Source organism: Haematobia irritans, chromosome 5 (assembly GCF_050003625.1).
Source record: "Haematobia irritans isolate KBUSLIRL chromosome 5, ASM5000362v1, whole genome shotgun sequence".
Classification (NCBI taxonomy): domain Eukaryota; kingdom Metazoa; phylum Arthropoda; class Insecta; order Diptera; family Muscidae; genus Haematobia; species Haematobia irritans.
Window position 1 is genome coordinate 52,122,538 of NC_134401.1, and position 15,201 is coordinate 52,137,738.

The 15,201-nt window shown below is 42.1% G+C and overlaps 1 protein-coding gene across 2 annotated transcripts in view; it reads right to left on the bottom strand.

The window, feature by feature from the left end:
* px (MAP7 domain-containg protein plexus) overlaps positions 1-15,201 on the bottom strand; it is a 220,091-nt gene that overhangs the window by 10,207 nt on the left and 194,683 nt on the right. For both annotated transcript variants that reach the window (XM_075309089.1, XM_075309090.1), the window contains 2 exons: positions 6,057-6,884; positions 3,437-5,997 (listed from right to left, as the gene is read on the bottom strand). In XM_075309089.1, the coding sequence (XP_075165204.1) occupies positions 3,437-5,997; positions 6,057-6,884 (3,389 nt within the window). The remainder of the gene's footprint in view (positions 1-3,436; positions 5,998-6,056; positions 6,885-15,201) is intronic.

A 15,201-nucleotide genomic window follows, 5' to 3' on the forward strand; every position in this document is an offset into this window, starting at 1 on the left:
AATAAAAAAAAAATACAAATGATTTGCGCAAAAACGAAACATATCTATCGATTTTATTTATATGTGTATATATCCAGTTTTTCATTTAAAATTTTTCATAATCATAATTCATATACAATATATAAATCATTAAATGACAAAATCAAAATATTATTATTATTAATAGTTATTTATATATGTGTGGATGTATGAATGTATACAGGGATGTATATATATTTTATGTGTGTATCTATGTGTTCATATATGCAGTATGTCCGTCTGTGATACTCTTCATTGAAATCAAATGTTTTTTATTATAGATACAAGATAATTTTTCTTTTCTATTCTTTAATAACTAAATATAACAAAACAAAAAAAGATTTAAAGAAGTAACTAAATATCTTAAAAAAATAAACTGGAAACAAAATGAGCGTAAACGGGGCAAATATTCTATTTTGATTGCTAAATATTTATGCAAATTTTTTTCTATATATAAACAACTTTTTTTTGGGTGGGATATGGAATCTTTGTCCAAAAAGGTTTATAAGTATGGGGGCGAGGAAGAGTCCAAAAAAAAACAAACTTATGCTCAGAAATATAGTAAAGCTCTATGGTTATAAAAAAAAGCAAACGATTTTTTTATATAGTTCTTCGGTGCCCGCAATAACAACGTTAAGAACGACACTGACTCGTCTCAAAAACCCGTATAAATACAAAACTAAAAGTTTATATTATTATTATTAATTACACTGTGTATACATAAAAAAATTACAAAGTTCTTTCAATGGATTATAATACAAAAATTTAATAATAGTTGTTACGAAAAAAAATAGATTTTTGATAAATGTAGATCCTTTTTGCAGTTAAAATGGACCCCAGGAAATTGAGCCCGAAAATCCCAATTTAACCGGACCCCAGAAGGGAAGCGACGTTTCATTATGAATATGACCTCCAACAATTGTAACTCAAGCATCAAAATCGATGCTCATTTCCACATTTGATTTAAACGACTGAGGGGAAAATGAACCATAACTGTAGGTTCTCGTTAGCCTACTTTGGACTATAGGAGAAAATCCTAAATGGCCGTCCACTTTTATCGAAAATGGGCCCCGGAAAATGAAACCCAAATCAAACAGGGGCACAAATTCATAATGAATACTTGCCCCAAAAAAATGTAATTGAAGAATGAAAATCGACCACAAAATAAAAGTAGGGCTCATTTTCACTTTTCACCCTGTGAAAATAAACCCTAACTGATGGAAAACAGTTTTGACGGTATGAAAATAGATCCCAAAACCTAAATAAAACAGGACCCCAAAAGTGGGGCAACGTGTCATGATGAATATGAGTCTCACGAAAATAAGGCCCGATAAAATGTGAATGAAGTATGGCTCATTGTCACTTTTGATTTAAACGACAGTGTATCGCGTTAACCCACTTTGGTCAATGTCTATAGGACAAAGCTGAACAAGCCCTGGCCGATGGCCGTCTCCTTATACCTCTTTATAATCGCGTTAGCCCACCTAGAATTACGACCATGTTCAAATCACAGAACACGAAAATTGGGGTCACACTTGAAAACAAAGCACATGCCAACAAAATTTGGGCTACCATGGGCGCTTCAATTTCTTAGTAGTGGTTTCACTGTATACCGAGATTTTACTCAAAAGTGGTTTTTTGAGAGTTTTGTGTATTTTCCAAATAGGAATATAGTTTCCCAGGGCGACAGCCGAAAATCTACAATGTCCTAGGCCAGCAGGACTAAGACCCAAAAGCAGCCTGCTGCAAATGGTGAGACATATTGGCATGTAACATTGTGGCGAGACCTAGTGTACCCATATCTGACAGATTCAATGCCCAATGGGGAATTTGTTTTTGATTAGCGACGGCATAATAAGGAGATATACCCCAAAGTCCATGGAGACCGACCGGAAGAGCTCTTAAGCCCAAATGGAAAATAATAGAGCCCAAAAGATTACGACTTAAGGGGTTATATAAGGGATTTGAATAGTGATGTGAAGCGGAGAGCAATTTTTGTCTCTCTTTTACCTCTTCTTCTCTCTTCATTTCACGTAGTTCCCTCTCGCAAGCGTCGTATTCCGTTTGTTCCTTGGTATGCGACATTGAGGTCAGACCTGGTGTACCCAAATCTGACAGACTCAATGCCCCTTCGGGACTTTGTCTGTGGTTAGTGACAGCATGATAAGGAGATAAGTCCATGGATACAGGCAGGAGGAGCTCTTAGGCCCAAATTCCCCGAAATGGGGTATCACGAAGCCAAAAAAAATTACGACTTAAGGGGTTATATAAGGCATTTGTGTAGTGATGTGAAGCAGAGTTACCAGCTTCGGTGTACAGGGAAGTTTGTAGTTTGAATTATAAGACAAATATTTTTGAAGGACACTTAGATTGAAGTGGAATTCGATGCCAATTGATGTCTCGATGTTATAGCTGAATGATGGGGTAACATATGTGTGATGGGCCAAGCCCAGGGCAGCAGTCAAAAATCCAGGATGCCCCAGGCCAGCAGGACTAACACTCAAAAATAGCCTGCTGCAAATGGTGAAGCATATTGGCATGCGATATTGAGGTGATACCTTGTGAGACCCAAACCTGACAGACTCAATGCCCCATGGCGACTTTGTTTTTGATTAGCGACGACATAATGAGATATACCCGAAAGTCCATGGAGACCGTCAGCAGGCAATTTTTGAAGGATACAACAAAGGGATCAATAAATGTTCTCATTGAAAACTTTATTTGGAAAAAAATCTACAAAAATATTTCTGTGATGAATACACAGTGTTCGATAAGGATTTTCAAAATTTTGGAGACTTTGATTTTGATTAGCGACGACATAATAAGGAGATATACCCGAAAGTCCATGGAGACCGCCAGCAGGCAGTTTTTGAAGGATACAACAAAGAGATCAATAAATTTTCTCATTGAAAACTTTATTTGGAAAAAATCTACAAAAATATTTCTGTGATGAATACACAGTGTTCGATAAGGATTTTCAAAATTTTGGATGAATGTGTATTTGTGTGTGTTCCATGATTAAACCATTGATAGAACTTTGCAATAGCTAAAATTGGTTACACAGTATTATGGATAAATGTGTAAAGATGTGGATAAATGTACTGGTAAACCATTGTACTTCCATAAAGATTGCTCCCATCTCATCACTCTAAATACCAACACCCTTTCCCATACATTTCAATTCTGTAACTTCTCACTCTCCACAAAGCCAACAACTCTCCATTCTAGAAAATCTCCAAATGGTTTTACAAAACAATGTTAGTAGGTGTGTTGGGGGAGGGGGTGTACGTCAATGGATATGGGAAGGGAGGGAGGGAGGGAGGGAGGGAGGAGCAAGCAAAGTTGTAACAGTGTTCTTGTTTGTTTCTTTTTTAGTTGTACACACAATCAATCAAGCAATCAATCACCTACTACTCACCTCAGCTTGCACTGAGGTATTTGTAGTCGAGGGCGTAGCACTGGACACAGCAGCCTCATCAACGAAATTTGTTTGTGGCGATGAGCCAGCAACATTGGTACTGCTACTCACCACTGGTGGTGAAGTTGTTCCACTGGTGGTTGAGGTAACACCTGTTGTGGAGACCACTTCGGGTGATACCGATGATGCCGATTGGGATGATCGAGAATTTGGCATAGCATTTGCCGATGTGCTTATGGGCCCAGATGATGGTGTATTTGGTGTTTGGTGTTGAGGTGATGATGATGATTGTTGTTGTTGCTGTAAAGTCATTTGTTGTGAATTGGGTGTAGTAGTAGTTGTAGTCGATTGTTGTTGAAGGTTATGGTGTTGAAGGTGGTGGTGTTGTTGTTGGTAGTCGTTTTGTGTCTTAAGCGTTATGTTAGGGTTAGTCGTTGTTGTTGTTGCTGTTGCCGTACTGGAAGGAGGAATTTGTGGTAATGGTGGTGGTGGTGGTAGAGAAGATTGTGATATTTTGGAATTTTTGCCACTTTCCATATGCTGCAGATGTTGATGGTGATGCATTGGAGAAGCTGGCTGGGAGGAGATCTCATTGACATTTGTTTGACCCGTTGCCAATTTACTAATGTCATTGCCCATCATTTGTTTTTGCTGTTGTTGTTGCTGTTGCAATTCATTTGTTGTTGTATAGGAACCTGTATGTTGAGTTTGTAGTTGATGTTGTTTACCTTGACCTGGTGGAGTACTGCCATGTCTGCTACTATTACGATTACTATTCACCAAGTCCGTGGCCCCATCTTCACTCTCCTTACTACTGGCCATTTGTTGTTGCGATGCGGCGCCAGTTGTTGGTGTTGTTGTACTTGGAGATTGTTGTGTTGATTTCTTATCGCTTAAATGGCCATCTATGGCTTTTGTCGATGACATTTCCGCATCCGAATTATCCTTGCCATTGTTATTCTCGTTATTCGTTTCTAAGCCTCCATTTGCCTCATTCGCTGGCAATTGACTACTGGCCCTTACCGATTCCGCTGAATTGCTTACCGTCGAGGGGGCATGATTACTTGAGTTCGAATTGGATCCGGTCAAATCCAAAGTTGTGGGTTCATGGGTTGATGCCGAGATGCCAGCACTCGAATTATTCGGTTTATCCATGGCAGTGGCTTGTGGCACCACATTTGCAATATGATGACGCATAGCATGGGGACTGGAAAGGGTATTTTTGTTACCATTTTGATTGGCCGATGACGAGGAGACGGGAGGATTCGAGCTGCTATTCGAACCCATTTTGCCGCCGCCGCCACCAACCATTGAGGCGGCCGAAAATGGTGAGGCATTAACTCCAGTGGGCAACGGTAGAGGTGGTAAACTGTGGGGCGATTGACTTGTGGGCAAACTGGCTGCCGCAGCTGCAGCATGCATAGCAGCCAAATGGCTAGGATGGTGGGGATAATAGAGGCCAGCTGCCGCGGCAGCAGCAGCGGAATTACTCATGGAGGACATGTGAGTCGATAACGAAGAGGTGGGTTGAGCTATGCTCCCTGTCGACTGTATAGTGGGGGCCATCGATGTTATGGTGTTTGCCTCTGATGGCCTAATCTGCATGCCGCCTGAACTTGAAACGCCCAAATTAAGACTGGCATGCGGGGAGCCTGCCGAACCCGCCGAACCAGCCATTGAGGTCAGTACTGCTGATGTGGAATGCGGTGGCAATTGATGACTCGATGTTATAGCCGGATGATGAGGTGACATATGTGGATGGGACAAATTCATACTGTGATGGGCCAAGCCCAGGGCAGCAGCCGAAAATCCAGGATGTCCCAGGCCAGCGGGACTAAGGCCCAAAGCAGCCTGCTGCAAATGGTGAGGCATATTGGCATGCGACATTGAGGTGAGACCCGGTATACCCAAACCTGGCAGACCCATTGCCCCATGGGGACTTTGTCTTTGGTTAGCGGCAGCATGATAAGGAGATATCCCCGAAAGTCCATGGAGACCGGCCGGTGGAGCTCTCAGGCCCAAATTCCCCAAATGGGGAATCATTGAGCCCAATAGATTACGACTTAGGGGGTTATATAGGGGATTTGCATAGTGATGTGAAGCAGAGAGCAATTGTTGTCTCTCTCTTTCACGTGCTTCTCTCTCCTTTTCACGTAGTTCCCTCTCGCGAGCCTCTTTTTCCTTTTGTTCCTTTTCTCTTTGTTCCTTTTCCCGTTGTTCCCTTTCTCTTTGCTCCTTTTCACGTTGCTCACGTTCCCTTTGCTCCCGCAGTTCACGTTCTTTTTCACGCTGTAACTCACGCTCCCGTTCTTCCTCGCGAGCCAAAGCTCTAGCGCGATGCTCTTCTTCAAGTTTAATGCGCTCATGCAAACTAGGCCCCAGGCCCAAAGCTGCTCCCGGTATCATAGAATACAAGTGAGAAGCATATGGTGAGGCCATGGGTGGATATAAGGCGGCATGGGGATGTGAAGGATGGGCGCCGGCAGCCCGAAGCAATTGGAAACGCTGGTCCAAATACATTTGTTCGCTATAAGGCAGACTGGCAGGATTCAAGAAGGCACCTACAACGGACAAAACTTAGAATGTTATATGCTATAAATGTGTGTGTTGGGAATCTTACCTGGAGGCATTCCTGGTATGCCTGCAAAGTGCGAATATGCTTCCAAAGGAAAAGCTCCGGCCGGATGTATAAGTCTTTCATCGGATCGATAGGGCTGAAAGCCACTACGAGCCAAAAGTTCAGGTTGTAAGCTTGAACTGGGCTGGGAATTGAGGCGAGCTATTTTCTCAGCTGGTTGTGGTGAGGGTGCCGATCGCTTTTTGGCCGACGAAGAACGTTCATCATTGTTGGAGTTCGGCGTTAGCGATGATGATGCTATGCGTTCGGTAGCTAAAGAGGTCCGGTTGTTGGCATTACTGTTGGAACTCAACGAGACTGAGGTATTAGAGGCCCCGGCACTTGGGGCCCCAATACTGGGAGCTCCCACATTGCGATCATTTCGATCACGCGAGGAGACCTCCTCCTCCTCTTTGATATCGGCCTGTTTGGCAAGATTACGCAAAGCAGAGGCAAATGGCCCTCGAGCCTGGGCCGCCGATTGATTCAAAGCTCCTGGGGGTACTCCGGCCAATTGTTGTTGAACTTGTACCGCAGCGGCGGCAGCAGCCACGGCTTGTTGGTGGGCTTGATGCTGTTGCTGGACCAACGAAGGTGAATGAGCCCCCAAATGATTGGGCGGTAATTGATGGTTAATTATTCCTGGAGGAGGTCCCCCACCGGGATTTGTCGATCCAGGCGGCGGTGCAATATTTGATGAATTGCTAACCGTAACGCCACCACCACCACCTCCAGCACTGTTGGAGGTGGAAGGTGATTGCAAATGATGTGGTGAGGGTACGGCTGGTGCTGGACTTGTGGCTGGTCTCTTTTGGGCCGTCTTGGGTGGCACTGTAAGTAAGAAAGAAGAAAAAAGAGAGGGGGTGGTCAGAAAATTAGGAATTAAATGTCGGTTTAACTTAAGGATCTTATGACAATGACTAAGGGTGGTTGTAATTTTCGTCTCCCCTATGTAGTAATAAAATCGTTGTTGTTGTTGCGCTTGACACATGTCTTAGCTTAAACGCACTTGCCTTTAACCACTGGCCAACTCAGTTTATACAAAAAAAAAAACACAGATATAAGCTTAAATAATCCTTTTTTGCTGTTAAGTTGTAGTACGTGTGTAAGGCTATATGTGGAACAAAAAGGCTTGCTTTGAAATCTTATTGCGCCCAACACAGTGGGGTGCGGTGGCTAGTATAAAGTGTTTGGCTGCTATAGCAATAAATGTGGGAAGTCTTACAATAACGACTTACGACTATTTAGGGTCAATTTTGATGGTGGCTAACAGCACATGATAAACGCCTTTGGAGTAACATAAGAGCGGTCATATCATATGGGTAGGTTAGGTTAGATGGCAGCCCGATGTATCAGGCTCACTTAGACTATTCAGTCCATTGTGATACCACATTGGTGAACTTCTCTCTTATCACTGAGTGCTGCCCGATTCCATGTTAAGCTCAATGATAAGGGACCTCCTTTTTATAGCCGAGTCCGAACGGCGTTCCACATCACTGAAACCACTTAGAGAAGCTTTGAAACCCTCAGAAATGTCACCAGCATTACTGAGGTGGGATAATCCACCGGTGTTCAGTCGTAGCAGGAATCGAACCCACGACCTTGTGTATGCAAGGAGGGCATGCTAACCATTGCACCACGGTGGCTATGTTTTGGTGCCGGTGTCCGCTGATTATTTATGGTGTCAATAAAACAGCTGATCGCATACTCAAAAAAAAAGCACTAACTTCTAGTTCGATATTAATCGAGGGATGGGGAAAACGACGATAAGGCTGTTAAAGATTACTTGGTAAACTTATCTCTTACCATTGAGGGATATTCCTTGTCATAACCTAGTCTTAAAGGGCTTGTATTTTATTAGCGAAACCAATCACAGAACCTTTGAAGTTGGCTGTTATTCTTTTTTATAGCTCAGTCCTAAGGGCTTGTATTTAAATTTCGAAAATAATCGGAGAACCTTTAAACTCTCAAAATTTTTTCTGGGGATTATATAAGCAACGCGGTGGGAAGGTTTATAAGCCCGCTTAGCACACCAAATGTCAATAATTCCAATTACGGGCTCGAGTTCAACCATACTTAAACCCATCCAAGCAAACCAACCAACATTTCTGGGTATTTCAGTCCTATAACTAAACTAATTTCCAACCGATCACTTTTTGATATGAGAAAAGCTATCATTTGTTCGTGGAAACAAGACAAGGATACATTCTTCAGTAGAAGAACGATATCAAGATGTTTCAATACGAGTGAGGAGCTAATGAAGAGGAGCTATCCTTCTAAAAACTCATGGAAACACATGGAATAATGAGATCCTCCTTACGTAGACAGTAGGCTCACAAGGCACGCTGGTGTGACGTTGCATTTTCACGTTATTTCGTTGTGTCCCTGCTGGAAGAAACTCGAAGAAGGTCTATTGATCTTGCCTCGCAATTTTTCCCATTTTTACCCTTCTTTATTAACGCGGTCAATGGATGTACCAGTATAACAAAGTCGTGCACGTCTGTACCATGAGGCAAATCCTAGAAAACGGCGCTGCTCCTACAGATTATTTGGAGCAATAAGGCCATGGATGACTCATATTTTGTCGGGGTCCGTGTGGATGCCTTCTCTACTTACGACGTGTTGTGTCCCTTGGTCCCTGCTGGAAAAAAAAAACTCGAAGACGGTCTGTTGATCTTCCCTCCATTCTCTCTGTTTACCCCTTCCTTAATAACTCGGTCAATGGACGGGCCAGTATCGCAAAAGCGGGCCTGTCTGTACCATGAGACAACTCCTAGAAAAAGGCGCTGCTCTTGCAGGTTGTTTGGCGCAATAGGTCCCTGACTGGCTGACATCTTGTGGATGCCTAACCTACTTACGACGTGTACCAAAAACATAGTCTTACAATTGAACAACTCGCACTTCCCTCTGGCCGTCGAAAGTCCTTCCAATTATCATGATATCACCAAGATAAGCAAAAGCATGTGGTTAAATATCCAGGCCAATAACGATGTCTTGAAAACTAGCCTCAGATTGTACAATATTCCAAAGTCGGGCACGTCTGTATCATGGGACAACTCGTAGAAAACGTCACAGCTCTCGCAGGTTGTGTGGCCCAATAAGACCATGAATGATTCATATATTGTCAGGGACCGTGTGGATGCCTTCCCTACTTACGATGTGTCCCAAAAACTTGGCCTCACGTTTGCAGAATTCACACTTCTCCGGGTTGATTCGCACACAGCAAAATACTTCCCTCATGTTGTCCAGGTGCTCGCCCAAAGTCCTGCCAATTACAGAGAGAAGTACACGGCTATATTTCCAGCCTAAAGACGCTGTCTAGCGCTTGCTGGAAAGTCGCAGACGACGGAAGACATCCCAGAGGTTGTGCAGTTGGCGTCCAAAGTCATGTTAATTAGGTAAACGCATACGGCTAAAGACGCTGTCTAGCGCTCGCTGGAAGATCGCAGGCACGCAATGGACTCCAAAAGGAGTCGCCATTCATAAAGCCCACGACCGGGCACTGTAAAGGCAGTGATCTTTTTACTGTCCTCCTCTAAGGGAATTTGCCAGTATCCATCTTTAAGTTCGAGGTTGCTCACATACTTGACCTCTCATAAACGATGCTATAAAATGTGCAATGGTTAGCATGTTCGTCTTGCATAGAAAAGGTGGTGTTCCGAGTGTTTCAAAGCGTCCTGGCCCTGAATGGCTGATATCTTGTCGTGGTCCATGTGGATGCCTTCCCTATCTACAATGTGTCCCAAAAACTTAGTCTCACGTTTGAAGAATTCACACTTCCACGGGTTGATTCACAGATTGGCGGCTCCTAGACAGAGGAAGACTTCCCTCTGATTGTTCTGTTGGATACGGCTCAATATGCGGCCAATGACGCTGTCTAGCTCTCGCTGGAAGGTCATAGGCAGGCAATGGTCTCCAAACGGCAGTATTCGCCAGTCACAAGTCTACACGAGGCCACTCTAAAGGCAGTGAACTTTATACTCTCCTGCTCAAATGGAATTTGCCAGTATTCATCTATAATGTCACATAATGGGTCTCGCTTAAACGATCAAATGTGGAACTTAGTAATGGGAGTTACTGTGGTGCAATGGTTAGCACGCTCGTCTTAAATAGAAATGGGGCTCTCAGTAATATTGGTGCCATTTTTGTGTGTTTCAAAGCTTTCTAGGCCTGAATGGGTGATATCATCGTGGTCCGTGTACATGCCTTCCCTACTTACGACGTGTCCCAAAAACTTGGCCTCACGTTTGCAGAATTCACACTTCTCCGGGTTGATTCCCACCCGACGGACGGATTCTCTCTGGTTGTTCAAAGTCCTGCGAATTACAATGATATCATCAAGATAAGCAAAAGCATACGGCTAAATTTACGGCCCAATGACTTTCTCTAGCGCTCGTAGGAAGGTACCGGGCAAGCAATGAACTCCAAACGGCAGTATTTTCCATTCATAAAGTTCACGGCCGGCTACTACAAAGGGAGTGATCTTTTTACTCTGCTTCTCTAAGGTAATATGCAAGTATCCGTCTTTATGTTCGAGGATGCTCACATACTTGGTATCCCTTAAACGAACTAATTTGGAACTTAGTAATGGGAATCACTTGGGGAAGGCGATCAAAATCTTTGAATCTTTTTTTGAGTGTAGTTAACCACCCATCATTAGATTAATGGTGAGGCTCTCTAATACAAAACTAACCGGAGTCCTAAGTTCTAATACACATATCTTCCCTCCCGCCCCCTGCCCGCTGTGACAACTATTGCAATTCATATCGTACGCGTTAGGGTTTTGCAAAAACACTCATTAATAATTACCGATCAATAGTAGGAAGCTGAGTTTACTTTAGGAGAAGAGGATTTCTGACATTACGGATGATGTGCGCTGTGGTTGTATATGTAAACACTACTTGTTGGTGTTATTGTTGTTGTCCTGGCTGCATAAGTAAAATTGTCCTTATAGTCGTAGTCGTTGATGTCGTTAGGCCAAAGGAAATACTGGTGGTAATGGTGGTTTATTCAAGTACGTTCATAAAAGTGGTCAGAAATTAGATATGCTGCTAACCGAATATGCATACAACTTGTCCAGGAATACAAAACATGAACACATACACACCTATATGTGTGTGTGTGTGGGGGCGAGAATCACCTGGGACATCTAAAGTGGTAAAGTTTTCGCAACAAACCAATATAATTCGCAATACTAACCAAACCGAAAAAGGGGATGGAGTGATAACCCCCCTCCATATAGGACAAAGGACCCTCTATGATTCTTGTTCCTCCATACACACATGTATCTCAAACCCCAAAAGTATCGAGAAACTCTTTTGTGGTTTCCTGATTTGAAATTCAAACATAGTTGAAGTAGCTAAGAGGAGAGACCGAGAACGTTATTGAGGTAAAGGTAACAAGGGAGTCATAGACTCAATACAAGACACGAATCATGTACATTTTGGTAATCATCCATATTTGTACCTGATTATGGTCAGCTATAATAGAGGGGAAAAACTCATGTTGAGTCTTCCGTTTCTTTTCTCTCTCTCGCTCTTTCTCTCCCTATGGGTAGATAGCATTAAGGTAATAACTATGCATCAGAGAAGCAAATCGCAATGAATGGATTTCGAATGCTTGTTTGCTTATTTGTAGTTTAATGAAATCTCCCATGTAAGTGTCCATATTAAATAGAGATGAGTGTGGATACACAGAAACAAAAATATTCTTATTCAGTTATAAAAACAAATCAGAGACGATAATGGGTTTAAGACCCATAGAGATTCAGATCAAAAGCGAAGTCGCTATGGCTGCGATGAGATTGAAGTTTTTGAGACGAAATAGACGGAAACACGAAATATGACGAACCTTTAAAGTAAAATAGTGGAGACGGTGGGTGTAATGTCGGATTCCGCAACAATCTGTGATCATATACCTGTGGTGGCCATAGCTGCCTAGTGTGACATTCTGACGACGCCAGTAAAATGGTTATGGGACCACAGAACAGATACCAAAGGAAAATAACTTCTACAACGATCGAAGATGGGTGAGACGATGACATATGGAGGGCCCACAGACCGAGATCCCATTTCGATTACCGGATTACAACCCAATCCTACAGGCAGAAGTGCGTGCCAAAAAAAATCGGAAAAATTTTGAGCCCACAAAATGTGAACATTTTCACAGATTACCGGAGAGCAATAGCAGACATTATAGTTCAATCGCAAATGGCATTGAACGAATACTCGATGGCCATGGGAGAATGGGACCGCAGAAGACTCTATAGTGAAATAAGCGCTACACCGATGGCTAAAGAATGATTAAGAGAACGTGACTGGGCGCATATGTGGAGGGCCCAGATACCGAAATCCCAATTCGATTACCGTATTACAGCCCAATCCTGCAGGTTCGGAAATAACACGAGGCCACAAACTGTGAACATAGTCACAGATCGCCGGAGGGCAATGAAGGCAATAGCAGACTTTACGGTTCGATCGCAAACGGTATTGGAACAGAAAATTATGATTATCTCCATAATACTCGATGGTCATAGGTCATATGATCCCAGAACTGGAACCAGAAGGAAATAACTCCTACACCAAAAGATCGAAGATGGGGACGGGACTGTACGTATATGTGGACTGCTACACCGATGGATCGAAGATGGGTAAGAGAACGGACTGGGCGTATATGTGGAGGACCCAGACAGAGAAATCCTATTCTGGACTGCTACACCGATTAATCGAGGATGAGTGAGAGAACGGAACTGAGCGCATGTGTAGATTGCCCAGACAGCGAGATCCCATTCCGATTAACGGATTACAGCCCAGTCCTTCAGGCAGAAGTGTGTCCCATAGCGGAAGTTGTTAAATGGTTCGGAGGCCACAAACTCTGAACATTGTCACAGATCGCCGGAGGGCAATGAAGGCAATAGCAGACTTTATGGTTCGATCGCAAACGGTATTGGAACAGAAAAGCATGATTAACTCGATAATACTCGATGGTCATAGGAGAATAGGACCCCAGAACTGAAACCAGAAGGAATAACTGCTACACCAAAAGATCGAATATGGGAGAGAACGGAAATGGACGTATATGTAGACTGGTACACCGATGGATCGAAGATGGGTGAGAGAACGGAACTGGGCGTATATGTGGAGGACCCAGACAGCGAAATCCTATTCTGACCACAGAACAATCCCGCAGGCAGAAGTGTGTGCCATAACGGAATGTGTTAAATGATTCAGAAATAACACGAGGCCACAAAACATGACAGATTGCCGGAGGGCATTGAAGGCAATAGCAGACATTACGATTGCGAACCGTATGAATTCAAAAGCATGATCAACGAATACTCGTAATACGACAGGATCCACATGATATATTGATGCCGGAATATGCGGAATCGTAAAGACAAAGGAACTGGCGATAAGAGCTAGGACTCATAGGGAAGTGAACTTAGAGAACGCAAAGTCAATAGAGGCAAAACGGGCTGAGTTGGATGAATGGTCACAGGAGACACATAAAGTGATATGGACTGATGCAAAGGTCGGAAGGGCGATGAAAATATTATGGGGTGACCAAAAGAACTGGAGTACTACTCAAGGAAAGTAGGACGACACTCAGGAGGGAAGTGGGAATAATGACCGGGCACCTTGAATTGAGAGCACATCTGTACCGAATGGGAGGAATGATCCATGTAGGACACGTTATGAGAATGATGAGACCTTGGAACAATACCTTTGTCACTGCACTGTCTTTACTAGGCAAAGAGTTAACCATATCTGTGAAAAGGTGATGCGGGACCATGCCAAGCTTGGAAAAAGGGACTGGAAACAAATTAGGAAATTCGCTAGGGACACAAAATACCTTAAATAAAAGAAGGGTACGATGGAAAGAAGTTGGAACGCCCAACAAGCTGAATACTAGCTTATGTGTACATCAGCCGTCATGAGAATCCTCTTTTCAACCTACCCAAAAAAAAAATAATTCTGGACCACGTCCAAATTGGAAACTTATTAGGAAATTCGTTAGGGATACAGAGTTCCTAGATTAAAAGAAGGCTACGATGGAAAGAAGTTGGAACGCCCAACAAGCTGAATACTGGCTTAGGGTGTGTCAGCCGAGATGAGACGGGGCAATCTGAGAATCCTTTCTCAACATACGCGAACCTAAAAAAAATATTTTTTTTTAATTTGATTTCTTCAAACACGAAAATGATAGTTTCAATCAGAGATTTAATTAGATATAAAACATTTTTGATTAAAATATTGATCTTTTGGAAACATTTAATTTTATAATTGATTCAATTGATATTTATAGCAAAACTCAATAAATTTCTTAATTGAGGGATTAAATCATTTAGTTGAACTTCACCTTTTATTAAAAAGTTATTTATGTCTGTTACAGTTTCACTCAACCTTTTTATCTGATTTAATAATTGGGTGCTAATGTGTTTTTTTTCGGTGTACCTCTACCACATGGTATCAGTGTGTGGAAAATGAATTTGAGTTATGTCTGTCCCATATTGGTCAATATGTTCACATATGTAGGCACTTGTAATTATTGTATTTGCTGTGGTTATCATATGATTAAAAATGAATACGAATTCGGTGATGATGATGATCATGATAATGATATTGGTTTGTAATTGCATTAAATTAATTAAAAAATATTATTAGATGGATTGGAAACAAGCCAAAATAAATATTCACAATTTTTCTACATATAGACAATAACTAGTGGAAGGGTGAAGATATATCCATAAAAGTCCAACAAGGCCTTTCATAAGAAGGCCTAAGCTGGAAATTGTTAATTAAAAATTTGTTTTTGGGATTATCATTCTGGATTTAAACTAGAAATCAGAAATAAAACTCTTCAAGAGATCTTGATGGAAACTATAGGTTCTAGATAATCAAAGGAAGAATGAAACATGTCCCCAAAGTAAAAACATTTTATGCTAAAACGACATCTATATGTAAATAATTGAGCTTGAAAGGCCGAAGAATGAACTCTTTGTTATAGAGCGACATCTGTAATAAATCAAAAAAATATGAAAAACTTGGTTATTAAAGTGGAGGATTCATAAGCAAAACAAAAATGTGTCCCCAAAATAAGATTTTTATCTTACTAGGGAAGGAATAAACCGCAATATATATGTAAATAA